Source organism: Melanotaenia boesemani, chromosome 5 (genome assembly GCF_017639745.1).
Source record: "Melanotaenia boesemani isolate fMelBoe1 chromosome 5, fMelBoe1.pri, whole genome shotgun sequence".
Lineage (NCBI taxonomy): Eukaryota > Metazoa > Chordata > Actinopteri > Atheriniformes > Melanotaeniidae > Melanotaenia > Melanotaenia boesemani.
Genome location: NC_055686.1, coordinates 24,554,559 through 24,582,312, shown reverse-complemented (window position 1 = coordinate 24,582,312; position 27,754 = coordinate 24,554,559). Strand labels below are relative to the sequence as shown.

The following is a 27,754-nucleotide window of genomic DNA, read 5'->3' as shown; positions in this document are numbered from 1 at the left end:
ACACCTTTCAAATCCACCAAGGGCTTTGGAAACAAATAGTCCATTAATCCAAACTCACTACTGCTGATTGAAGCAAAATGGTATAAAATTTTACTAACAAAAAGGAGAGTTGTAAAAACTCACCAAGGTTAAGGTCAAATCCAAACTGGATTTTTTTCCATTAGCATGGAAAGAAAATGCCATTTTACCCCATCCCCAACGGCTGCATCACCTGAAATACAGTCACCTGAGTAACTTTGTAGACTTTGTGTGAATACGTATGAGATAAGGGCCACATATTTTAATAGGCTTTATTCCCAGCTCAACTACTACTTGAAATTAAAGCAGCTTATTTATTTCACAAAGACGTAGCTTTTATTTATTTTTAATACACATAAACATCATGGTTGTTGTGATTAATCAACTTAGCATATAATGCAAGACAGGAAAGAAAGAAGCTGCTGTAATTATAGGATGCAATGGAGCTTGGCATAAAGACACTTAAAAGATCTAACAATCGGTGTGTCCCAATTCAGGGTCTGCGGATTCGTCGACCACATACGTCATCGCGATGTGCGAAGTACAGTCCCAATTCACAGAATTCGAAGGACCCTCCGAATCCACCCTTCAAATCCCAACTTTTTCAGCGGCTTAATACGTAACGACGCACAGCCGTTACCTGACGTCAAGACGTTACCTCAACCAGCCGTCGTATGAGGCTGGTGACCGTATTCTGGTAGCAAACAGACCTCCACAATGATGGGAATGTCAAACCTTTTCGTTTGGGAATAAAATAAACCAAGCTTCAGCTCAGGAAAAAGGATGAATTGTTGTGTCCGAGCTGGAATTGAGGCATCAGGAAGGTACGTTGCTGCGTTATTTCTGTATGTTAGGCTGCAAAAGGTTAAGGTTCGCTAACTGCTGGCTGGATGGTGAGTTTCACCCCCCTGGGCCATCCATCTAACCTCTCCCTTTCAAACGTTGGGAACTTGGGTTGATTTCTGACACATCTCGCTGTCGAACAGGTGCTAGCAGATTGCTAACTAGCTGCGGATGCTACCTTGAATCTGCTAGGTCGGTGTTGGTTCTGTGCTGTTTGTGTTAAAGTCGGTGGAAATTCACCAGCTTGTGTATATATCTTGATTCAGTTTTGTAGATAATTTTACGGACTCGGGCCGTCGATTGTGCGCCTAAAAATGGTTGTATGTAGTACTACATGCAAACCCTGTTGCTGTGCTTTTTTTCCTAGGCACAATTTCTCCAAGTATTGTGGCTAATACAGATGTAATGGTCACGCACGCGCGGCTAACTGCTGAGCGCGTGGCAGCTATAAAGGTCTGTTTGTAGGATTTCATAGCCATATTTTTTTGTACACTGTTGTTTTTTCATCATTAACCCTGAAAGACACAAGTGTACTCTTTGTATTGTTAGATTATATGCTCGGAAGCAACTTAATATTCATTCGTGGCTTATTTTGAACAGCATCTTGTAAAGCATTCGACGAACTACAGGTTATCAGGATTGAGAAATATTTCTTTTCAATGCAGTTATTTAATTCAAGTTGCATAAAAATAGCTGTAAACAGTGACATAACTCAATGCCTTACAAGAAGTAACATGTAGTGTTTAACTATACGGCCTTGCACACATACACTGTAATTCAGATGAAGCCTGTTATGAGTAGGGCAGTTTTTGTGTAAAAGACCTCTAAAGTAATCAACAGATATGTTTATTTATTAATATTACGTAATATTACGTACGTAATAATACGTTTTTCTTTATAAGAGTCATATCAATTATTACATTCATTGGTAGGTTTCAACAGTTATAGTGGCATAGAAATTACATGAGAAAAACAAGCTTTAAATTGCAGTTATGTCAGTTAGCAGCTAAAATTTTATAATTATTACTTTCTGTGTATTGAAATTATGAATCTATGTACAATTTGCAACTAATTAAAAAAAATTAAGCCTAATTTTTCAGTTTCAGTGTTTTGGGCTGTACTGTGGTGTGGTGGTTAGCACCGCAGCCTCACAGCAAGAAGGTCTCTGGTTTGAATCTCGGCTGGGGGGAGGTTCGAACCTTGAGGGCAGTGGCCTTTCAGTGGTTCTCTCCGGGTACTCCGGCTTCCTCCCACCGTCCAAAGACATGCATGTTAGGTTAATTGATTACTCTAAATTCTCCCTAGGAGTGTGTGAGAGTGTGAATGGTTGTTTGACCTCTATGTGTTGGCCCTGTGATGGACTGTTGACCTGTCCAGGGTGTACCCTGCCTCTCACCTGTTAATGCTGGGATAGGCTCCAGCTTACCCGCGACCCGTAATGGACCAAGCGGTACAGAGAGAATGAATTTTCAGTTTTTTCAAACAGTATTTTTGTAGCAGAGTCAATAATGCAGTGTCCTTAAAAATAAAAAAAGGGCTTAAATATTAAATAAACCAAAGTTAAACTGTTTTTGTCTTTTGTCTCATTTTTTTTTCTTATATATTTGAGCTAATAGTGCTGTTACAACAACAGTCTGAGTCTGTTCCACAATTTTTCCCAACCAGCGATCACATACACGTCTAAACAAATCAAACTTTATTCATTAAGCACTTTTCATGTATAACAGCAGTACAAAGTGCTTTACATAATAAAAACAAAAGCTTTTGGATCTTAAAACACAAGCAATCACACATCAAAGTGTTATCACAAAACAAATCAAATCACACACACACACACACACACACACACAAACTAAACGGACACAGAGCCCCACCCCGCCACATCTGAACCCAACTTTAAAACAAACAGTTTAAACAGTATGCGCTGGCACTGGTGAACCTGGTGAGGAAACGACTGCAACACTCTTTTAATTTGCTTTTGCATACCAGTGGTGTACAGCTCCAGTCCTCCAGAGCCGCAGTCCTGCAGGTTTTAGATGTCTCCCTGATCCAACGCACCTGATGTTGTCCCATCAGTCTGATTCAGGTGTGGTGCAGCAGGAAGCATCCAAAACCTGCAAGACAGCGGCCTTCAAGGATGGACTTTGGCCACCCCTCATCTACACGCTTCTTCAGTGTCTGCCTGTCTGTCTTGTATAAGCCTAGCTTCTGAATTTCATTTAGTCAGCAAGTCGTGCCTGTTCATGTCAGTTTGTTTCTCCCTCCTCTCATGTTCTCATGTGGCCCAGTATGTGAAATCACTCATAATAAACATAGTGTGTCAATTCATTTAGACACAGTATATTTGTGTAGAGGGTCAGATCAGACAGCTGGGCAAAAATATCAAATGATTCATTCTTTTGGTAGTTTTATGTTTTTAATCTTCACCTGGTGTGCCTTGGTGACGAATGCAATATGATTCTAGGTGAGTCCTCTAAATGAAGGATACATTTTAAAGACTGATATAAAAAAGAGATAATACTAATTCATTATTGTTGGATTGTTATGTTTCTTGCAAATGCACTTTGGATTTGATACATTTCTTAATGGAGGATATACACCCTCCTGCCTGCTAAGTAAAGTAATACTCTGAGGGAAGGAGCAGAGTGAAACTGATAGCTGACAGAGCCTTACAGATAACACTCATGCACCCACACCCATTTAAAGGATTTCTTGAATAGCTGTAGTTTAATTTAGCTTTAGATAGATAAAACATTTAGAATACATTTGTAGAAAGGAATTTCTAGAACAGATACTATGCTTAAAGGAGCTTCATTGTATTCGTTAAGGATTTAATTTGATTGATGTGTAATTTGCATCATGTGCCAAGTCTGACTCAAACATCCAACTGATACAAGTGGACTTTCAGAGCTAGAGCTAATGAAACCCCTTCTACTGATTCTTAACATCCTTCTTTTTCTGATCATTTGACGAGTCATGTGGTATTTTAAATATTTAATGCAATTAAATATCCCTCTTGACTTTCTGTTTGTTTGTGTAGTGTATCCTTGGCCCAGGCCTGGTACACACATAACGATTTTTTTAATCTTATGAGATTTTATATCTGGTTGAGACCTCACATGTGAAGATAAAAAAATCAGTTTTGATCATACTGTGTGTGCTGTGCGCCGAAAATGTAATCACAGAACAACACACAGATAAAGATACGTAGAAGAAGAACCATAGCAACAACTGGCAAAAAACGAAGAAGAAGAAACGTAACAACCGGAAAACACAACACACAGCACGGAAGAGGATATATAGGACGAAGGAATGATGGTGGTCTTGGGACTTTTGTTAACAGAAAAAGCCAGAACTGAAAAAAATAACAGACTGGAGACAGCGTGAACACGGACTTTGTTTACTTCCTTGTTCCCCAGCCAGCTCGCTCTCTGATTGGCTACATTTCGTACCACGTCACCATCCACGCAGTCGGAATGCACAAGTCGTCGGTGTTCCTCAGGAATCGGCACTAAAATATTAAACATGTTCAATGTTCCCAATTGTCGGCTACGACCCGTTTTGGAGCGGATTATCGGGACAAATCGGCTAGTAACACACCACAGACCGAATGATGATTGGACAGGGAAATCTCACGATGATCGGACGTTTGCCACCCGAGGTCGGAAAGAGGCAAAATCGGGACAAAAGCAGCCCAAACATCGTTATGTGTGTACCAGGCCTTAGGAGGTTTTTGTGTGCCATCAACACAATTTTAACTCATTAAGTGTATTGATGGAGGACACCTGGGGCCGTCTGGCTCCAGAATAATAGTAGTGGATTCTTTGGGTCCAGTAGCAAGAAGTTAAATCAGATTGGAATCCTGAAAATTTGGAGGCTGGGTTTAGCACCTTGGGATCTTTGTGTCTTTTTTTTTTTTTTAAATCTTTCCTTTTTTTTTTTCTTTTCTTTTTTTTTTTTTAAATGTGACATAGCACATTGTCTTGCTGCCAGTGTCCAAGAATACTGACATGAGGGGTGTTTTATATTATATTAAGCTGATTCAGATGTTTCTATTTGAGCTGTTTGAATATGTATTGTATTTGTGCATCTGGCTTCTGACTGGCAGCAATTTGTTGAAGTGCCGTTTAATTATGATTAGTGAAAGCTCCACGCTGAGTTGGCGCTGCTGTATGTTAGATGTTTTGCCACAAAGTGATCCATATATCGACTGCCTGCTGCTTATGAAGAATGTGTGTGTCAAGGTATTTGCCCTCTCTGTGGAGGAGGTGTGAGCCTGTCGGTTAGAGAGAAGCAAAATGCTGAATCACATCTGAGCAACAGTCGCCTGGGCAACACCTCCATGGTGACCAGCTGGAGGAAGATAAAGTCTCTTGCTGCTCATCTAGTTGTGTAACATCAGCAAGGTTTTTGTTCTTTTGCTGCTGATTGTGTTGCTGTTACTGACTGTTAGACCCCCCCACCCCGGGATAATTGGGATAATTCAGTGGCGAACACCAAGAGCAAACTTGGAACTGTTAACTATTTAATGTCAGCCATCATTTTGAGGCAGAACAGCACAATTAATTTCATATTACATTTTTCTGACTTGAAGATAATTGCATTCCTTTTAAGATTAATTTTATATTTGTCCTGGCGAAACATGAGGCTGCTTGTGTTTTTGTATCCAACTTCGAGGCTTGAGAAGTAGGGGAAAGTAGAGAAATAATGAGGGCAGTAGAATTTAATCTGTCCTGAGACGTGGCCTTGACTACCGTGGTTTCAGATAGTACAAAGAAAAAACAAGGCTTTAACTTCTAAAACAGCAAATGTCAAAGTTGGCCATCCAAACATTTATGGACAGTCCCTAAATGCTTATTTTCCCTGTTTCCAGTGTGCACCTCCTTTAAATGTCAGCTTGATTGCAACCTATACAAAAAAAGCTGAATTTAATCATGTTTGTGCAGTGACTGATAATGGTTAGATTTTTTTTCACGTCTAGACCTTCTAGTTATTGCTTAATAGTCACTGGTCACAACTGAAATGATTGCCATCATTTAGCATAATGACCATAATCATTTCTAATAATTTTATACAATGCCTGGTCAAACAGAATAAGTCACAGCCTGACCGAAACCTAACAAATAGGTAACAGTCTCTGATTTTGGCCATGTGATATGCTTGTAAAAGCACATGTTTGCATCTATCTGTCTAATATGTTCTGTACTTAAAAAGCTAAAACTTTAATGGGATGAAAACCTCAGTGTTTGGACATGTGGAATCCCTGTTTCACTGTCTGCTGTATCTAGGCCTGAAAACTTCTGATTATCGTCACAATGCTCTGACCTGGCATGAGTAGACGTCTCATTACAGCAGTTTTTCATTCCTGACAGTAGAGTGACAGTTACAAACCCAGATGTAGCAGAACATGTGTCCGTCCTCTTCCAGAGCTTGCTGTATGTGGACGGTGAGCAGGGGGATATGACACGTCCAAAGTCTGCTGCTGTCTGGGGAGGATTTCATCTATTTTACCATTACTGGTACTTTACACATCACCCAGGTGGTAAGTGCTTGTTTTTGGTTTTCAAGATGGGCTCTTTGCTCGCCTTTTAATTATTTGTGACATATTGTGGCATATTTATAGAATAAATTTTATTTGCTGTGATGGTCTGTGAATTGCTGCTTTTTATTTGCTATGATGGGTAGTTGCAAATACATGTTTTAGTGCTTTCTTTTTCCCTGATTGTATGTGAATACCTCTCACAGTTACTCAGTTGTTTGCTGCGGATTTGTGTAGCATGTAAATTGGGGGGGCTGTTTCAGAGCAGGTTGGATGGCATTCATGAGGCAGTATGTTGTTAGCAGGTTCTAGGGCAATACATCGGGGTCAGTGGCCCCACAAATGAAGTTCAAGGGGAGGTTTTGGCTTGGACCTACAAGCATGCCCTAGCTTGATAATAACTCTATATCACTGTGGCCTCATTAAATAAATGTTCTGGTGACATCATTTTTAAAAACTAACCCAGTGGAGTATTACTGCATTGTATAGCAGATTGGAGAGGTGGAAATCATTAGAGTACCTTTTGTGGTATAAATATAATCACCCCTTTACAGTTTCATGTTCACTTTGGTTATAAGTCAGCCAACATTTACCTTTCAAATTTACTGGCTGCTCTACCTCATTACATAGTCTGATTTAATCTGAAGCTTTGCAGGCAAGTTACAGGAATCTCAGATGAAATACCCCCCTTTTACATTATCGTTCACAGGTAAACATAAAATCAAGTGAAAGGCTAATAGGGGTGTTGTATTTGATCGTTTCTACGATGCATCGTGATGCGGATGTGGACGAGTCTGCATCAATGCAGCAACAGAACATAATCGATTATAATAATGTATACGTATATATTCTGCCATCGCTTGCGTGTGTGGCGTGATCTGGCCTGCTGCAACAGCTCGGCAGATCCGAGGCTGAATCTGTTTTTAAACCTTCACTTAGGAAAACTGTAAAACTAAGTAAACATACAGGAAATGCATTAGAATCTCACTGCAAAAACATTCATCGTCTCAAAAAATCACGTAATTACACATGAAACAGTATCAAAACCAGTAAGTTAGCTTAAGTTAACGTCTATGGAAAATACTATTGGCTCAATTGCAAATTGACTAACTATGGAAAGATTAAAAGGGAAACGAACTGCTTAAAAAGAACTGCTTTACTGCAAGAAAATCTGATAACAGTGTCACATTATAGTAATGTTTCTTGATTTTCCGGCAATGGAAAGTTGAAAATAACATCTTTGTTTACATATTTATGATGTTTTTCAATATCAGGACATTCAGATTGATTTCTGAAATCATTACAAACAGGACGTTCATAATAATCTGCCTGCTTGTATTTATTAATGAATAAAGTAGCAATGTGCAGTGGTAAAGAAAACTGAGGATGCAATACATAGTGATGCATCGTGATGCATCGCTGAATCAAATCAAATCGTGAGACCAGTTCCAGAGGCTAAATTCATTTAACTTTACAAGTCATAGGAGTTTTATGAAGGCTCCTATGGAAAGATGAAGAGTACAGTTATTGGTAGCATTTCCTCCACCCCATCACCAACACAATGCTCATTGGTTTTCCTAAGAGCAGCATTTTTTATTTTATTTAATTTTTTTTTAAAAATGTAGTTTTAGACATGTTCAGGGCTGCCGAGCAGAAGAGACATAGCTGTGTTTACATGGAGTGCTTTTGAGCCGATCGAATGTCCAGTCAGAATAAAAATGCATAATTTAAACATGTCAGCTGATCCGATCTGCCTTGATTGGAAAGAATTTTCAAATCCAATCGAAAGGGGTGGTTTACATGTTTTCTTAATGGGATCAGCAGGGAAAACAACCATGTATCCAGGCATTTCTGTACTGTAAGTTGTTTCTGCGCATGTATGAACCACATTGAGAAATGCTTATTTGAGAAATTAACTAGTAATGAATCACTTGAACTGCAAAACTTGCACACAGTATCACTAGATATCACAAAAAAATGTGATCTGAGTACTCTTGACAGGTAGCTCTGTAATGTGTTACACCCACACTGGATCATGGAGACTTCATGTAGCGGTCTTGGTGAAATATCTTGGTAAAAATTCTTGAATCTGGATGGAAATAGTTGTTGTGACATTGTGTAAGTTGAATGAGATGTTACCACAGTGATTCCATGCCTCAATGACAGCTAATAGTGCTCTAAAAACAATGAGTTGACTTTTTTTTCCCCCCTATTTTTGTTATTATTATTTTGGTGCAGTCTCTTTATAAACAGCTGTATCAAACTAAGCCAAAAGCAGTTTGCAGTACTGTATTCTAACAATGTATATGGTTTTTTTACCATTTGAGTTTTGACCATCACTCCTCTTGCGCTGTCATGTCATCACATTGCATCCCCTTGTCTACGGATAACAGCACCTGAGTGGAGACTTCACTGCCAACTACTGATTAACTTTCGCCACTGGTGAGAGTACTTCAGTAATGTATTAGCAGCAGCCTCTTAAATTAGGTTGCAAAGTCAAATGCCACATCACTGCTGTTGGCATATCTTAGTTTTTAGCTGACTCTAACCTAAAAAAATATAAATGTGAAGATCCAATTCCTTACAAGGATTATTATAAAGTAAATATTATTTAACTACTGTCATGGTACCGCAACAGTGGCAGCACTAAAACCATAATTTCATAACTGTCCTAGTGGGGTATTGTTTTTTTTATTTTTTGTTTGGTCTTTTTTTTTTTTTTTCAATTCTCTGACCATTTTGAGGTGGAAAAGTAAAAAGGTTAGGGTTAGCTCTGTGAATTGGATTTCCTGCCCACACTGATTTAATAAAACTCAGGGGAAAGTTCTGACTCAGTTAATCTGAGTGATTGTTGCCTGGAGGGAAAGTTTCTGTTCCCTCATTACCTCATTTTGTAGTTGTTCCAGTAAGGATTACTGGTCTTTAGTGCTACTGTTGGCGCAGCAGGATTTTGTTAATAACAGCTCTGGCAGTGGTGTATTGTTGTTGTCACAACAAATGTCAGCATTTATTTTTTAGAGCTGAGTGATTTTTCACTACTGAGCAGCCATTTTCAGAAGAGCTTTATAATAAAACAAAGCAATAAATTAGCTCAGTTTTAAAGCTGATGTTTAATTTATATACACTCACTTTTTATATGTGTTTGAAAAACTTATTTAAGAAAAATATAGAGTTAAAAAAAGTAGATTTTTAGCTGAAACATCTAGGTTATTTTTTAAGATTTCAAAATTGTATGGGCTGCAGTTTGAAAAATAGACGCTTGTAGTTTAAATTAGTTTCTAAGTGAAATTATGGTCATCAGAATGACAGTGTGCTATTCTGTGTTAAATAAAGCTAAAAAATAAATAAATAAAAAATACACTGACACTGCTAATCATTACTCACACTCCAAGGCTTCCAGTGGTGCAGTGTGTTGAGATCAAAGACAGATTTGTGATTGTTCCCACCTTATGCAGAGTGAAGGATTATGGGTACTAACCAATGCAGATGGACTTGCATGCAGTACTCCTTGTTATGTATTGGTCCAATGCTGAACAGTGAAATGTTAGCATGAATCAGAAAGAAGAAAAGCCATGGACAGACCAAAAGATGCACAGACAAGAAGTTCTTAATAGTGCAGCAATACATCAGCATAGAACAGGCACACAAGCCTGTGACCTTATTATAGTTCTCAGAAAGAAAATGTGGCTAAAATCAGAGTCAGCATAAGAGACCTTTAAAATGACTGGAAATTGGCATCTGCGTCTCCACTGTTACAGGTGGAAAAATAAAGTCTGAAGGTCTTGGAAGTGGATTCACAGCATTTTCAACAGACTCATTTATGGAAAATAAAAATCAAGAATAAAAAAACACCTGGAAGAAAAGTGATGGTTGCAATCAGTGTTCTAACCCTTCTGCAGTCTTAATTTGCAAAAAGTTGCTTCAGAAAAACTTTGGAAACAGCATTAGGTGAAGCACTGTGTTGTAATGGAAGGGGGGGGGGGCAAAAACTTGTACTGCCACTGCTGACTAAGAATTTTTCTCTTCCGACTATACTTCAGTCAGTCACATGCACACAGGAAGCCCTCACACAAACGGAAAAAGCTTATTTTATCATGACCGCACCATCAGCCCAAAGATGCCACTTTTCTGCCTGTTTTTTACAGCTTTGTATTAATCGTAAACATCAAACCTTAGAGCTCTTTGTGTAACAGTTTTGTTGAGTGCATGAAAAGATAATTCTTCTGCTAAAGGTCTTTTCTCCGTTTTAGAGAAGTCTTTTTCTGCAACCAACTTAGCTGATATTTACTCCTCCTTGTCTCCACATCTGCATGTCCCTCACTGAATGTAGCCCTTCAAAGACCACGGCACAAAATATCTGATTGGGTAACAACTCCTCTTCCTAAAGGAAAATGTTTATCTCTAGAAAAAGCTTTCATTTTCAAGCGTCATCAGACTGTCATTGTGAATAGCGGGTGGATCACTTCAGGTCACTTCTCTCGCAGGCGGACCTGTGTGTAGTTCTTCATCATGTCCACTAGGTGGTGTGTTCTCCTTTGTTTAGCCAGAGTATGATTATCCTCTTTTAGCTGTTGAGGGGATGTCCATGTGTTGTTTTAACACATTAGGCTATAAATACACCCCTCTGCTTTGTGAGAATAAATCAGTCTCATTATAAAGGGTACTACCTGAGGGAGAAAAAAGAATATAGAAATATATATTGCCAAAGTCAGGTGTATTTAGATTTTGCTCTCTTATAGGAGAACAAAATCTTTTGTTAATTACAGTTAACAAGCTGACCTGAGAACTGCTACAAGTTTGATTGTGATGCTGCTCAAATGATGACAAAGTTGAATTTTACTGGACTATAAATATGTGCCTGAATGCTTCACAATGTGCCTGTTGTCGCCATTAACAACCCATCTTACCTGTCTGTGTACCTGATAAACTCACTTCACCTTGTAGACTCTGTGACCTAACCTCCTCACAACACAGTCTGTATATTTTCACCACTCCCCCTCCTCCCCTCCCACCTTATTTAGGGTAACGGCGTGCTGCTAAATGGAGTCGGAGCAGCTGTACCACAGAGGCTACTGCAGGAACAGCTACAACAGCATCGCCAGTGCCAGCAGCGACGAGGAGCTGCTGGATGGAGCCGGTGTCATCATGGACTTCCACACCACTGAGGACGACAACCTGCTGGATGGGGATGCTGCCTCCCCAGGTAGGGAGTGTGGGATGCCTCCCAGTTCTTTCCTCAGCCTTTTGATTCGTCAAAGCCCCAGATGTCTTGAGCCTTCCCTTCATAGTCTAAGCCTGATGAACTTTGACCCTCAATCTCCAGTCAGATAAGACCATTCCTTGAAGCTTCAGTGTGATTCCCAGCGTGCCCCTTCCTTCCTGTTGCAACTTTTTGCTGCTGAAATCAAGACGCATCATGTGCATCCCTGCTGATGTCTCTCCTTCATCTCGATCAACAGAAAATCTCTGCTCAGCCTCCACCCAGCATCACAACCCTGCTCTCATTTCTTATAGAACCTCACAAATGGTTATAAAAGACTTAGGCAACATTAATTTTACAAGTGATGGGAACTGAAAGTTATCACCATTACATACATATATTCACTACTTATAAGTAAGAACTGACTCAGAAATAATTGCTAGATGCATTCAGAAGGATCTAATAAAATACAAAATACAAATAATAAATACAAATTAAAATGATTAAATGGCTTGTTTATTAAAAATCCCATGATACCTAAGACATAGAAATATTCTTCATATACATTATGTATATTTGTTTTTCTTTTTTTAAATATTTAAAAACTCAGTTTGTTATTTAATTTTAATTTAATTTCACTTATTAACCCTATAGTAATTTCCTCTAAGTTTTATCCAGGTAAACATCCAATTGCTTAATGCAACCATTTGTAAGGCTTAGTAAGATTGTATTTTTGCTTCTCCTGCAGTCATTTGTGCATTTGTTTAGCCACCCTTTTAATTTGGCTGTGCTGTTTCCATCCAGCATCCTGACCCGGTCTCCCCTTTAGCTCTCTCTTGCTCCCAATTTCCTGCGGCTTTCTCTTTTATGTCACAGCTACTCTTATGCTTGCTTGGCTCCTCTTTTCTGTCCTTTATCTTTCACAGACTCATCCTGCCTTGTAGATGTGACGCATAGACAGCGGTTCTAATGGAACATGTATTTATTCGTGTGATCTAGTCACATCTGTAAAATATATTAGCTTGTATGTTAACTCGCTATCGTGTGAACTTTCCTCATGCTTCATATCAATTTCTCTGTAGTCTTCTGCTTTCATTCATTCAGCACTCTGTTCAATCAAAATTCGCACAGGTGTTTCCTGTTTGCTTTTTCTTGAATGAACATCCCTCATGCCTCCCTCTTGTAAATTGGACTTGCAGCTGATCAAACAGAGAGCTCACAAGGATTGTGTCAGAGGTGACAGCTTGGCTCTTCACACACTGACAACACACATGCCTTTACATCAGAAACCAGCTGCTCTTTGAACATAGAGCAGGGAAGTTGGAAAACTAGTGTTTTTTTATTCAAAGTATAAAAGACCATTTTTAGTTTAAACTGTTTTAAGTGTTTTCTTAGGAGATGTTATCTGTGTTTGTTTAAACTGGAGGATTAGGATCGGCTGTTTATTTGGCTCTGTTTGGGGAGCGATGGCTTTACATAAAGATGCAGAGGGTAGTTATAAAATTACATACACGATGGACAGAAGTCCTGAACGACTGCTGTTCTGTAAAGTGACTTAACTGCACTGAACAGATGTCAGGACCTGTACTTGGGTGTTTACTCCCATCTTGCCAGACTGTCTGACACAACATGTAGGTGAAGCACAACAGCCTCTACCTCTCTGCTCCTTAGATTTTATTATAACATTATACCTATAACATTGCTTCTTTTGTCAACATTATTGTAGCTTCTTCCAGACTAAACCCATATAGTAGGGTAAAAAGGGAGAAAAGTTGACTGATGTTTATTTAACTGTTTTAATCTAAACATTATTTTTTCCCTCATTTTGCTGCTGTCACTCTACCTTTCATTCATTATCTAGTGAAATCTAGTGAATGTAATGGCACCGTTATCTAAAGGCATCAGTGACTGCACATTTTATCAAATGTTATCGTGTTATATACATTCACCTACTAATTTAGTAGTTTTGCTAAAAGCTATGGACTTATTTGGTTATTTTTGTGAAAAGTGATGATTTGAAAACAGGTTGCAGCTGGAAGTGACCATGGCCAAAGTTAGAAGCCATAACTAAAGTGAAGTGAATCAAGCACACATTATTTCTGATCTTTTTAGGAATTAGAGAAAAAATATAATATCAATTACTAGAATTATTAAAGTAATAATCTTTTAAGAAAATATGAAACCCTAAAATGTGGCTTTGGACAACATCAAGTTTTGTTTTGAGCAGCATGTTCTCCGTAGCCAGTTCGTAGTAATGCATAGAAAACACAACCATGTTGGCTATAAAAATAGTTTATTATTTCATTGTGTCTCTTGTTACAATCATAATTCTGCCATATGCTGTTAAAGGTATTCCCCAGCATTGCTACAATATTTTATTTAATTTATTTTCATCTTCATATTGCTCCCTTTTTGTCATAAGAATACCTGTCTCACCAAAATCGGGAATGCAGCTTTTTTCTTGGCACTTGTTTGACTCTGCTGTGTTGCTGTTAATAAGGACTTTTATTTATTTTAGCTCTGCTCCTGAGCTACCTGGAAACACTTAGTCTACTTGCGTCTTTAGACCATTGTGTAACACATTTGTGAAATGCCAGCCTAGAGGCTTGTTTAACACATAAAGAATGAGCAGCAGACTTATGTTTCACCATTTCTGACTAATAATCTGACCGATCAGAGCAGGCTGGGTTTGAGCCTCTTTTAAAGAGACCGAAGCCAAAACGGAGCAGAATGAGCTAAATGTTACAGTGTAGTGAAGCATTACCATGATATAACTGTGAAGTCTAGACTCAGTCTATTTATTTTTGATGAGCAGACTCTGAGTGATCGTGCTATTCAGCAGGAAACATGATTTTCTAACTATATGAGGGACCATGCACAGTAAACAGAAATCATATTGCACAAAAGATCCTTATCTTGCAGCATGGGCTGCAGTGGGTGGATGGGAAAACAGCAACAGGATTTCTTTGCATCAGAAAGCTAGTTAGCTTTTCTAGCTGGACATCAGTTACTTTGTTGCCACACCAGGGTTATTATTTTAGTTACATTAAACTCAAAACTGGTTTAACATGAACGGCAAGACATTTAGCATGTGAACATGAGCTTTAGTAAGCTTATGTTCTTTATCATGCTGGGTGTAGCACTGCATGCCGCATTATAACACCGTTTCTGTTTAGGTGTTAAATGACATCAGTTAGTATATTTTAACATATTAAGTTTTGTTTAACTGCATTACTAAAACAGCTGTTTTATTATTTTAACAAATTATATGTTGACAGAATTGCTGTCTGTGTCATTTAGTTATTTTCTTTTACATAATCGTACTGAGATCAAATTATCTTGATCCACAGTTAGTTTTCTGAAGAACTTTGCAGATGACTATATATCCATTATTTGACATTTCTGTTTTCTTAATATTTATTGGCTAGTGTATCCACAGGTGGCAGCATCTGTAATAAGCTAACACTGATCTGGCTCAGGCGATTGCTGCTTTTCTTTGAGATTTTTTAATGTGTTTTGTCTTCTCCACTTTATCTGTTGAACTTTATGTACTGTATGTGTGTAAATGTAATGGGGATTGGATTACATGTTAGATCATTGGCTTCTTATTCTTTCTCTGAAATTGGACCTCTGGGTAGTTAAATACAAAAGATGAAAGCTAATAAGAACCCCAGCCCTCACCACTTCCACTGCTACTGCTACAGTGCAGTATTATAACCGTTAGACAAGAGCACATTGCTGATTAACTCAGAACGATAAAGGCTTGTTCATTTGGAGTCATCAAGATTTGGTGTTAGGTCTTTTCAGATAATATAGGTTGTATAGTACTGATCCTAAGTGTATACCTGGGCTTTACTTTCTTTTTGTCAGTTCTGATTAGTATGAAATAGATGTGCAGCCACATTCCTGTGAACTAGTTTGGCTACCAGCTGGTGTGAGCGAGTCTTACAGGAAGTCTCTGGATGAATGCCCTTCCTTTAAGTTGGTGCACTGCCTGTCTCTTTCCTACTTGTGCTATTTTTACGTTGTGTTAAGGGGTGTGTTTAGAAAACTTGTAAAGCCCTCCTCTGGGCAAAGACTGCAATGTGACCAAGAGGCTGGTTCACTCTGTAGTCACATGGAGTTCTGCGCTGAAAGTTTTTGTTAGCTCAGAAGTAGTACAGGAGGTAGTTAAAGTGTTTCTGAAACAGATTTTATGGGAACTGGAGATATTTTGCTGATTCAAACTTCCTGTTGTGGTTTCACTGCTTTGACGTGGTCATTGCAGTTTCTTGAGGAGGGAGGTGACAAGCTATCACCTGTGACACTGCCTAGCAACGAGAGCACCACCTGAAGGTAAGAGGCCATGGACATCTAAAGTTTGACAAGCTCTGCTTTGTTTTACAGCAACAGCAAATAATGTGCTAAATCTCTGAAACTTTTAACCCTGGGAACGGCAGAGGATGGGAAAGAACCTGATTGTAGCTTTTGTGTTTCATATAATCGCACGCAATTACATCAAGTTTACTAAACACCTTGGAAATGCAGTGACTCTGATCTCTTTTTTTTTAACTTTGCCTAAGAAACTACTTATTTGTAGCTGAAAAGCAGATAAAAGTAAATATTAATGTAAAAAATATCCCAGAGGTCATTTAATTTGTTTTATATTGTCCCTGTGATTCTGACTTACAGGGAGAAACCCACTCAGGTGTTCAGGTTTTTCTAAATAACAAAGTAAATATTTACAAACTCACTTTACTTCTGTTCTGATCCAACTGTGAATTGGATTTTATAACTTACTTGATATATAATATTAAGATAATTCCCCAGAGTTATAATATCAAACAAATAAACAGCAGCATAAGATGTAATGTATACATTGAAAAATAAATGAAAAATACATTCTTAAAAACTGGGAAATTATGAATTGTATATCAGGTTGTAATAATTTAATGGTATAGTATTTAACTGTACAATTAATTGTCAATGGATTAGATAAGTGAAAAGTTAACTAGCTTTCTGTCCATGTGTGATTATTTACTACATTGTCTATTGTTTGTTTGCATCATGGCTCCACATGGAAAACAGTTTGCCTTGGGAACTTAAAAATCTGATTGTTAGTCTTCACATAGATGGAAAAGAATACATCAGAAGTGGTATCAAAGTGAGCAGAAACAGTCGTCACAGTAAGCGTGAGGCACAGCGTAAACCAGAGTACCACTAATCACTTACCGTTTCTGTTATCCTAAAGTGATGCCATGGACTGTACAGTATTTGCATAACCTAGCTCGGAAAAACTGACGGGCAAGTTTCAGAGAGTCCGTTTCAGAATCAAACTGATGCCCCCTCATTGGGCATCCTTTGTGAAAGAAGCCAACATTGTGAAACACACCGCCGAGTGACCAGTGATGATGTTGTCACTCAGCTGGTTCCAAGATACCAGCTGCTTGTCACGTGTATTTACACACACTTATGCAGCATTAAATCACCTCTTGTTCTTTTTAATCTAGTTCTTTTCAATGCAAAAATGATGCAGACACTAAAAAATATAAGCATTTGAGATGCCACTTTGTTGTCCACTAACACATTGGTTCCCTCAAAGAGCACAGGGGATCCCTGAGACTTGGCAGGGGGTCCATGTCTTTTGAGTATATGCATGAAGGGGGTCCTCAAGGAAAATAGGTTGGGAACTACTGCACTAACACATAAATTTAACTGCCATTAATATCACTAACATCAAATCATTTAAGACATTGAAATTTCACATGTAAATCATAGCTTAAAAATTCAACATATCTCAAACCCTATCTAAATACTCAGAAATCTAAATAGTTCCTCTGCTGCTCGAGTAAAACAGTGGAGTAAGAAATGAGTTTTTATACTTGCTTTTTCTACATTTGGGCATCCTGAAGCACCTCCCTGAAAGCAAAACTTAATACTTATAATGCAGGACTGATAACCCGAGTGCACAGGGTGCTGAGGAGTTGAAATTCAAGGCTGAATGAACCCCTGTGATTATTTCAAAATACTGACTGATAGGATGATTTCCAGCCTTGATGAGTATTCCTGGATATTAACCCAGATCAAGTACTCTTCTGCCTCGAATCAATGGAGTAAGGTCCCTCTAATGTAGAGAAGTTGACTCAAACACCAGAATCTTCCATTTGTGACGAGAATCGTCTGTCATGAAAAGCAAGCAAAATATTGAAAAAGAAATGATAATAAATTTAAAGAGAAATTTATCTTAATATAGATCAATGTGCTGATCTTTGTTAGGTTGAGTTACTACTCTGGGGTCTGTACTTTTAAACTGTCAACACGTAAGAAAAAATAATCATTTAATAAATGTTAGATAACAAATTCAGTCTGTTGACATTTGGGGGACGTTGCTTGTTTTCTCCAAATCCAGCCTCTGTGTTGTGAAAGAAACATTCACATTTGATTTTTTTTCTTTGAAAATTATTTTTGTAATATATTTTTTACCAGTTGTATTTGTTTAATAGAAAGCTCTGTCTCTTTAAATCAAGAAGATAGGATGGTGTTATCTCATTTACTTTAACTCTCTTTCGATACTGAGGATGGGATAATCCATTTTAGAGCTCATTCAACATAAACATATCTACACACCCCTGTGACCCAACACTATGGTCTCTCCCATGCAGGCAGGGCTCACCGATCTCCCCTAGCAACCAAAGCAGGCAGGGCTGACCGGCTTGGTGTGATCGTCGTTCTGTGTGTGTGTGTGTGTGTGTGTGTGTGTGTGTGTGTGTGTGTGAGATGACATCATCAGCTCCAACAGTCAGCTGCTGCAGTAGAGGGAGCAGGAAAGAAAAGGGAAGGGAGGGAGAGAGGACTGAGCGTTAACACACATTTTTCTGCTTACACACACACACACTCTCTCCCTCGGAGCGCTGCTTGTCTTGCGTTGGTAAACATGGCAGCGGCTGCAGCGAATGACACGCAGCAAGCAAAGCCTAGCATAGTTTAGCCAAGCTTCATCTTAACTGTCAACATGGAGGAGGAGGACGCAGCGGCCGACCCCTATCTGCCCTACGACGGGGGAGGGGACACCATTCCCCTGCAGGAGATCCCTAGAAGAGGTACGCCACCATTCCTGTTCTCTTTCCACCTCTTATTCCCTTCTTTCTAAAACACTGCCAGGATGACAGAGGCCGGCCTCCTCCTTGTACAGTGAGTGTGTGTGAACATACGGCAGGTAGAGACAGTGCACATTAAGCCGCCACCTCCTTTGCTGTTAATGAAGCACAAAAAACGGAGAACCTGTTTCATGAGCTACGTTTGCTAAACTAGGAGCTCCTTTTACCATTTAAATCTCTGTTGATGATTGACCCACCATGTGTACCAAAGATAACAAGATAAGGAAAGAGTTTAACTGGACTCAAGGCTTTGGGCCTGAACTGTAGCAGTCACTAATGAAAACATCATGAGCATCCAGGATAATTTTCCCCAGAGAAAGAGGCTTCTGGTTCATCATATGTTAACCACATGTTCATATCTGCTCTGTATGAGGACACCTGTTGGCAAGATTCAGGATATTGCCTCAAATCATACAGGATGTAACTCCTAAAGATCAGGCGGTTGCCTAATTTTTGTTTTATTTTATGACATTTCTAAGTTGTCAGGCTGTAGCTTTGTCTTTCCTATGCAGTATTTAGGGAGATTTTGTCTCAAGAAAGTCAGTGTGTCTGTTGGTTTCTACATGGCTTCTGAGATTATTACAGTGAGTGGGCAGAGACAAAAGACCCCTACCGAGGTAAAGAGACATCCACTGCTGCTGACTTTATAAAAAAAAAAAAAGCCTCAGTCTGCATTTCTCTGTTCCCTTTTCCCTTTGTTGAAGCATAGTTTTATTAGCTTCAGTTTTTTAGGTAATTATGGAGATTTCTTTTTGTTTTTGCCATAACAAGATAGCAACTATAGTTATTTGAATAGGAAATATACAGAAGTAGAGTAATTTGTTTATCTTCAAGTCATTAACCCTTAAAGTCTCCGGCCTTTTTCTAACAGTTCAAAAACAACATGTGCAATTGCTGTCAACACCAATTAATTACAGGCAATTTCTGGCTTTTACAACCCTAAGATGACAACAGCTAATAAATATTTAACTTAAAGCTTTAAAACAGCAATCCAGGGTGGGTCATCATAGTGGCATCCATCTGTAACACAGTCTACTGTATAGAAAGCATATTAGAGAAAGTTGTGCAAAACAGGTTCCTAAATCTTTTGACCGTTTACACTTTGATGCATTTGCTTGTCTGCCTTTTGAGGAACTCCAGGGATGCTCCCCATCTGCTCTCAGCATGCTGCCGTCGGGCAAGGGTAGGGCTCCTCAGGCCTTAGTGAGGTTGTCGGGTCTAGTGCATAATGGTGGTCACATGACGGCTGAGCAGACTAACACTTCTCCAGCCCTGCTGATCCAGGGTGTCCTACCCAGCTGCTTCTAAACCTCCCTGATCTGATTTACTCAACAATAGTAGAGTAGCAGTACTAGGGGGGAATGCAGGGGTGGTTGCTTGACTAATTTTTGCATCTCCACACATAAGACAGCAACATTTACTGCATGATGTAGCTGGAAGATGCTCATTTGTGACTTCAGTGATCATAGTGACACAGGAAGGGTGTTTTTAATACTTCGTTTAGAGAAGTGGTGCCAGTTGGCAACCCTGTGTGTGCACTGACGTGGCTATTTGGCCTGATGCAGGCTGAACAGAATCGCAGCGTCACTCTGCTAATGCACAACCAAAGCGTTATTTTTATACATGTATGTGTGTCTTTTGTGTGTTCCCTGAACCATCACAGCTTGATGCCGGTGACGTGTATGCAGTCCCTTTTGGTTTCTGTCGTTCCATGTCGTCATCATCGCTTGGCTCCGTGCTTTTAATTCAGTGGAGAGATGCCTGATAGTGCAGCTTCATCAAGGCGGTCTTGTCTGATTTATGTTGCTAGTTAAAGCTGTGTTTTTCTGCTGGATTGGAACATTTTCCCCTTTTAATAAGCCACCTTAATTCAGTAATGTAGAGAAGCAGTCTCATCTTTATTCTCTGTCATCATAGACTAATCTGTCTGGATTATACATTTTAGTCTTTGATGAACTCATTTATTAGATCAGTAAAACTAGAAATGATCATTATGCACCTATAGAGAAGCACTGAGATGTTTGCAGGGGTTTAGGTCGACAATTTTCGTTTGTTTTGCTGCCTCTCTGGTAGTTGAATGGTTGAATTATTATTCCTAGTAAATATGTTGCTTTTTGACAAAGAAGTAGACAACAGATTAAATACAGTGGTGACATAACTAGTAGTAATCCCACAGATGCTTGGATATTTGGCATTTTTTGTGGGGTCTGTCCAGAATTTTTCTGAAACAGGTAATTTTTAAGGTTCATGTTATTTTCTGTATTCAGTTGTGCAGTCAAGCTTTTTAATTATTGGTTCTTTAAAAAAAAAAAACTAAGATAACTGGCTCATGTTGGGTCGTCAGTGGTATTTAATGTTAAGCTTAAGTTTATTATCAATGAACAGTTCATGTATTTGTCATTTTCTACAACTGAATTTGTTACAGGTATATACTCCAGGACACACTCCTGAAGAATGACTGTAATGTAATATTAATGCTGTCATCAGTTTATATTGTAGCTGCTTTGAAAAAGCTATTAAAAAATCAATATTGAATTCATTTCTTTCTGTCGCTGTTTCTATTGAGAAAACCTTGAGTTCCAAAGTCCTCTTGATGCTGAGAAAACTCAGAGCAGATGCTTTTCACTGACCATAAATGATGCTCTTCAGCGCTGTTGAAGTGGTAGTATATGCTTTATATCCTGTCTTCATCGCTTAGTGGACGATTACACTCAGCACTGAATGCAGTCTTTGAGCTTTGCATATGAATACCTTTTTTTGTTATTAGACAACGTACAAAAGAAATATGATTGCAAAATGTGCAAAAAACATACAACACACATCAACAAGCAACACAGTAACCACACAACATTTAACAATATAAATATATTAGAAAAACAATACTCAAAAATATGTGCATATTCAAGTTTAACACACTTCCAGTCTATTAGAATATTCTGTTTCATTTAATCAATTTTGATGGTTGAAAATTTAGTCAGGTGTGAAGATTCACTAACCACCAATTATTGGCTAGCTCAAGGGTCCTTAGCATCTTTTGCCATAATGACAGCTGTTAAAAAATGGTGAAAGAAATCTGAGTGTAGACTGAAATACAGTAAGAAACTGCAGTATTTGAAGCTTCTACAGGTATCGTGCATAGGACTTAGTGACATCTAGTGGAGAAGCTGCAGACTGCTGCCAACTAAATGCTTGTCAGAATCCTCCTCTTACTAGATTAAAGTGCAACTACAGTGCCCTTTTCATTATTCAGTTATACTCTAAATCAGTGTTCTGTTAGCCTGTTTAGGCTTTTAAAGAAAACAAATAGCATGTTTGAAGGTAAACTAGCCACAGTTTTATAAGCTGTACTCTCTGTTGCTCACGCAGTTGTGCTTGCTATCAGATAAAACTTGATGACACAAAGGAAACTTGGTCATTACTATAGTAACCCCTTTAATGCTGTATGTATCATACAGTTTCTGAGACCTCTTACATGACTTTATGGTAAAAAAAAAAAAAAAAAAAAACTTTGCTCAAAAAACCTGTTGAACACAATCTGATATTTATATTCTGCTCCCTGAGGGATGCCTTTTGCATTACAGTACTTTTGATGACATCACATGGTAATTAATGATAAATACTTTTTTGTGTAAAGGGACAAAAAGACTTCTAATTTTGTCTTGTGTTGGGCTTTAAAGTTGAAAACATTGTGGAAATTTGTTTTTAAAATGTGAATGTCACAGCCCCTCATACTCACTTGACACGACTTATTTCCAAAAACCAAATCTTTATATCAAATCTGTTTTGTTGAGTCAACAGCTTGGTCATTTATCATTCCAATTTAGTCCCTAACACACAGGTCTGCAGGGCCACCCTTACAAAACCTTAACCCTACATTTTAACCATTACCAATTTATCCCTAACCCAACCTCTAACCTAACTTCAGTTTATGCTGCAGCCCTAATTGTAATCAGAACCTCAGATAAACATTTTCTGTTGCATGAAGACTGGGCTTAGGTCCACATAAGGACTACCAAAGTCAGTAATTATACCAGTAAAAGCCCCACTAAAGATAACAAAACAAGAGGATGGGCACAGATCAACTGCCCCTGCACAGTCCAGACTAGCTTTTACTCTGGAGTCAAAATGGAGAGTGGTATCAGTGTATTCCTGCTGCTGATGCTACAACAGCAGCTGTTGTACTCTTCTGTTCTTCTTTTTCTCTTCACTGGAAAGGAAACATGTCATTTGGTCCATTGAAGATACATTCGGCCATTTTGAACTTGCCACTTTATGGAAATTCTACTAAAGCCTTTTGGCTAATTTCTGATGGGAACCAATAAGACGCTCTTTCAAAGATGTTAGCATGACCTACATTCAGCTCTTTGGGAACTTGTCTCGGTTTATTCTGAATGAAGCTGTGTAATACCTAATACACAGCATCGTCTCACTAACATTTGTTGTGGAAGGTTTTAGTGGCAAATTTCTGGTATTATGATGGTAATGGTATGGAAAATGTTTGGCCATTTTATGAAAAGATTCATGCATGCACACGTTGCAGCACAGTGCTAAAGCATATATTGCATCCCTAGTTTTCTTGCGTTTTATTAGATTGCACAGGTGACCAAATTTCATGCAGCATCAACTCTGCTGCTTTCTTTGCTATGAAACTCTCCTGCAGTTTCATTCATATGAAAGTTGAATCATACACAGCTATTACAGTTTTCCATTCTTCCACTGATGTGTGACTGAATAACCGAAGATGGAAGGGCAACCATACTAACTGCAATTACTTATAGTAGGTATTTAAATTTATCTCCTATCTGGCTGAAAACAGACCAAAAAAAGCCTATTTTAGAAGATATTGTGAAATTAAACTTTTACTGCACAGTTTTGTTACCACACCCAGCTTCTCACATTAGTTAGAATCGGTTTAAACATAATGCATTTGTCAAATTTATTTCTTTTGTTTCTCTGGTAATCACCTTCTCCATGAAGCTCACATCATTCCAGACCATTTACTTTACTTGGTGGGGTCAAGTTTAGCTTTACTATAAACACACTAGACAGTAATTACCAGTGTTTTTATATGAATTGGCCTGATATTAATGAATGCATCGATACTGGAGAAACAAGCTGAAATTGCTTCACTTCCGTTCCTCTCACTTGTCTTTGTCAGTCCATCTCTTTGTTACTCACAAAACCGTCTTTGTTTTGCAGATGAATATTTGTGTTATCAGAAGTGGGAGGCTCAGACTCTGCATTACAGACGGTTTTAAATGTCACTAGATGTGTTATCTCTAATTATTTCAATCGGGCTTTGAATCAAATTGAACATTTCTTCTTTTTAAGCCAAATATTGGAACCGTAATAATACATTATAATGATGATATATATGCCGTATCTTGGGTCTATATTAAGGGAAATTTTTCAGTAGCCAAAGGAAACGTTGGGCATGTTCTACAGATAAGATGCTAAGAGATTCAGCTGCTCAGCATCTTCCTCGAGCTCTTTTAGTGTGTAGGAAAGTCTGAATCTGAGGCCAGCCAGAATAGATCAGAACTAAGCTCTGATATTTAGCTTCTCCTGTTTATGCCAAGAGCAAAATCACTGAACTGAATTATTATGTTGTAATACTCTTCAAAGGGTACTGGACATGTTTGCAGTGATATTCTTTTATGCATTTACTGTATGTCACTATTATTCTTTGGCTAACAGTCCTGCAGTCTTCACACATCTGCAGAGCCCTCACTATGGCAACTCAGGACCCAATATTTAAGTAAAGTTACCTCAGTGGACATTACATACTGAGTACATCCCACGAAAACTGCAGTTTTGTTTTGACCCAGGAGGCAACAGTGGAATGAGATTATTTTATTCAGTTGTCTCTGATTAGTCTTTATACTTAGGAGAGATTTTCTTCATTTTAATTTTCAGCCACAAATGTTGGTTTCAGATTAGATTGGACTGGTTTATTGATTGTAGATACCAATCATCAGTCTTTCTTTTTTGGCTTTTTTCTTCAGGGTCTAACTACGCCATGTCTAACGGGGGCGGCGCTGCCAGTAGCACCACCCATCTGCTGGACTTCCTTGAGGAGCCCATCCCTGGAGTTGGGACCTACGATGATTTCCACACCATCGACTGGGTCCGGGAGAAGTGTAAGGATCGTGAGAGGCACCGAAAGGTGAGCTCACCAGAAACACGATGGATGAATGAACAGTTTTAAATCGTAAAGATCTCAGAATAAAATCTGAAAAACAAAATAATAGTTCAGACACTTTAAGAGGATTTGTGTGAGTTTTGTATGAAATGATTCATAGTGATCCACAGGTATCCTGTTCACACAGCTTTGGTAATAGTTGTCAGCACCTTCCTCTGCACAGGAAGAGTTGGATGCTTTCTTTTGATAGATCACAAAAAAAAAGGGGGGCATGGATGGAGAGTAACACATCTACAGAAACCAAAGCTTTCCATGTAGGGTGTCCCAGAAAAACAACTGGCTTTGTCTTAGATAATTTTTATTATAAGAAAAAAACATTACTTTTAATAAAAATCAATACCAAATACATCGTATCTCAGCCTGAACAGAGAGGTCACATGTTCAACTCCAGTATGAATGACCCCACAATGCAGCACAGGGTTTCTGCCCCTCTTTATTTCAACACTTCATCCAAATATTGACTTTTCAGCACAATTTCCAAACATTTTTAGCTCAGGACTGGATATGATAATCCTTAGAATTTGAATGCTATTTAAATACTTTGTTTTTATGACCTGGTCTTGCTGGCTGAACAGGAAATGATCATAATCAGCTGTGTTACTGAAGCAGTTGTGGAAGTCCTGCCAAAAGAATAGAGTAGATTACTAAATTACTTAGAGAAGTGAAAAACCTTTGACTTGCATTTCTGCCGGTATAAGTTCATCCAGTGAAACATTGATTAAATATTAAGCTTTTTTGTGTTGTTTGCCATTGTTCTGGCAACAAATTTTTAACCCCTTGTTTTATTTCCATGTATTTACAGATCAACAGCAAGAAAAAGGAGTCAGCATGGGAGTTCACCAAGAGCTTGTATGATGCGTGGTCTGGTTGGCTGGTTGTGACACTCACTGGCTTGGCGTCAGGTAACACAAAGACACACACACACACACACAGCTCTTTTCTCCTCTGCTGGTGACTCTCACATGCTCTACCTCGGGCAACTTCTGCTTATTCTCTTGTCCTCTGCTCTCATTTACCCACTTCTCACAAGCAAAGCGTCTGTCCTTCAGAGCCTCACAAGACAGATCCCAGTCTGAGCTGCAAAAATCCCACCAGTTCTGTCTTTAATACGAGAAAAATGAACCTTTGTGACGATTTGTTTGATCATCGTTCCACAGAAATGTTTATCTAAAATTGTCTTTTTTCTTTCACTCTTGTTGGACAACTTCACTCACATTTGGGCTAAAGAAGGATAACATTAGGAAAATATTTCCACTGGGTCGATCTGTGTTAAAATGAGTTTTTTAATGAATGAGTTTTAATGCTTAAATACTATTCAGATCTGGAAAATGTCAGCTTTAAATGTGAAATTAGTTTCAGGTTATCACAAACTTTTATTATAATGTAATATTAAATTAAACTTTACACTAAGCTTTATGAGGTTGGACACATCTAAAGCATATCTGTATGTGTTTTTTTTTTTTATTAAGAATTCTGTTAATGTCAGGGACTAGATTCAGGACTAGCAAGCTAACTTCCTCCCCTTCTTGTCCTCTCCCTGCCTCCACCTCCTTTCTCCCCCTTTCCATTCCTGTTTCTTTCCCCATCAGGTGCGTTGGCTGGCCTGATTGACATTGCTGCTGATTGGATGAATGACCTGAAGGAGGGCGTGTGTCTGAGCGCCATGTGGTTTAACCATGAGCAGTGCTGCTGGACATCCAATGAGACCACCTTCGCTGAGAGGGACAAGTGTCCTCAGTGGAAGAGCTGGGCTGAGCTAATACTGGGACAGGCTGAGGTAGACTTGACAGGGGCACTTGAAGAAAGAGATCAGTCAGAGCTGCTGCATTTCTTGTTATATCAAAGAAAATCAAGTGCTTGATTTCTCCTGTATTTATGATCTATGTGCCTCAAAAGTTAGTTGAATAAAAATTATGTACAAGAGGTTGCTCCTTTTGTTGAAAAAAAATTTTATGAACTGAACATGGCAGCAAAGGCAAATACAAGGTGGAGACGGTCTTGACTGCATCTCGGCTTTAGACACCCACCGTAGCTGTGATTTCTGCTGCCAATCACTTCAGATTTTTGACATTTTTTAACATTCTCTTTTTTCCCTTCCTCTCTACAGGGTCCTGGCTCTTACATCATGAACTATTTCATGTACATCTACTGGGCTCTGTCCTTTGCCTTCCTGGCTGTCTGTCTGGTCAAGGTGTTTGCTCCCTACGCCTGCGGTTCAGGGATCCCTGAGGTGAGGAGATGTTTTCTTTTTTAAAAGCAGAGTTTAAGCTTTCTTGCAGCTCCAGTTGATGGCTGAAGGATCTTTCTTTTTCCTCTGGATCTCTTGAAGTATAGACCTGGTTTTGAAATGAACAACTACTTTCTATCTGCGACAATTCTTTCTATGTCTCGGGTGTGTAAAGGAGCTTGGTCAAGATTTCTCCAGACTATTCTCTGTCTTTCCAACTCAGATTGATTTTCTGTGGTAGTCATAAACTCAGAGCAGCACAGAAAATAAAAAGTATAAATCTCTGCAGCTACCTCTTATCTCTCCATGAAACTGTCCCTCTTTAATGGGTTATGTGCACTTTCTGGGATCTACAATGTGCATCATCGTCCTTGCTTTGGCTTTTAATGTCTTAAAGTGCTATAAAATTGTTAATATATGGGGAAACAGGAAGAAGTGAAGGTCTCACTGCTTACCAAGTACCTTTTTTGTTGCCATGGGAACAGAAAAGCTGCAAAGGGAAGGAAAGCCTGTGGTAGTGTGTTACTTTGAGCTGTTTACTGCAGAATAAAATAGAAAATACTGCGTTTTAGTTGGAGCACAAGCTCAG

General features: G+C 38.7%; 1 protein-coding gene across 8 annotated transcripts in view; it reads left to right on the top strand.

The window, feature by feature from the left end:
* Nucleotides 1–669: 669 nt before the first annotated feature.
* clcn3 (chloride channel 3) overlaps nt 670–27,754 on the top strand; it is a 37,813-nt gene continuing 10,728 nt past the window's right edge. For 2 of the 8 annotated variants that reach the window (XM_041984746.1, XM_041984750.1), the window contains exons 1-6: nt 670–842; nt 11,422–11,603; nt 24,742–24,902; nt 25,741–25,840; nt 26,528–26,715; nt 27,046–27,168. In XM_041984746.1, coding sequence (XP_041840680.1) covers nt 11,441–11,603; nt 24,742–24,902; nt 25,741–25,840; nt 26,528–26,715; nt 27,046–27,168 — 735 coding nt within the window. In that variant the 5' untranslated portion in view covers nt 670–842; nt 11,422–11,440. Of the gene's footprint in view, nt 843–6,288; nt 6,404–11,421; nt 11,604–15,673; nt 15,936–18,371; nt 18,680–24,741; nt 24,903–25,740; nt 25,841–26,527; nt 26,716–27,045; nt 27,169–27,754 lie in introns of those variants that run through there. The other 6 variants (XM_041984747.1, XM_041984749.1, XM_041984752.1 and 3 more) reach the window with 6 other exon arrangements.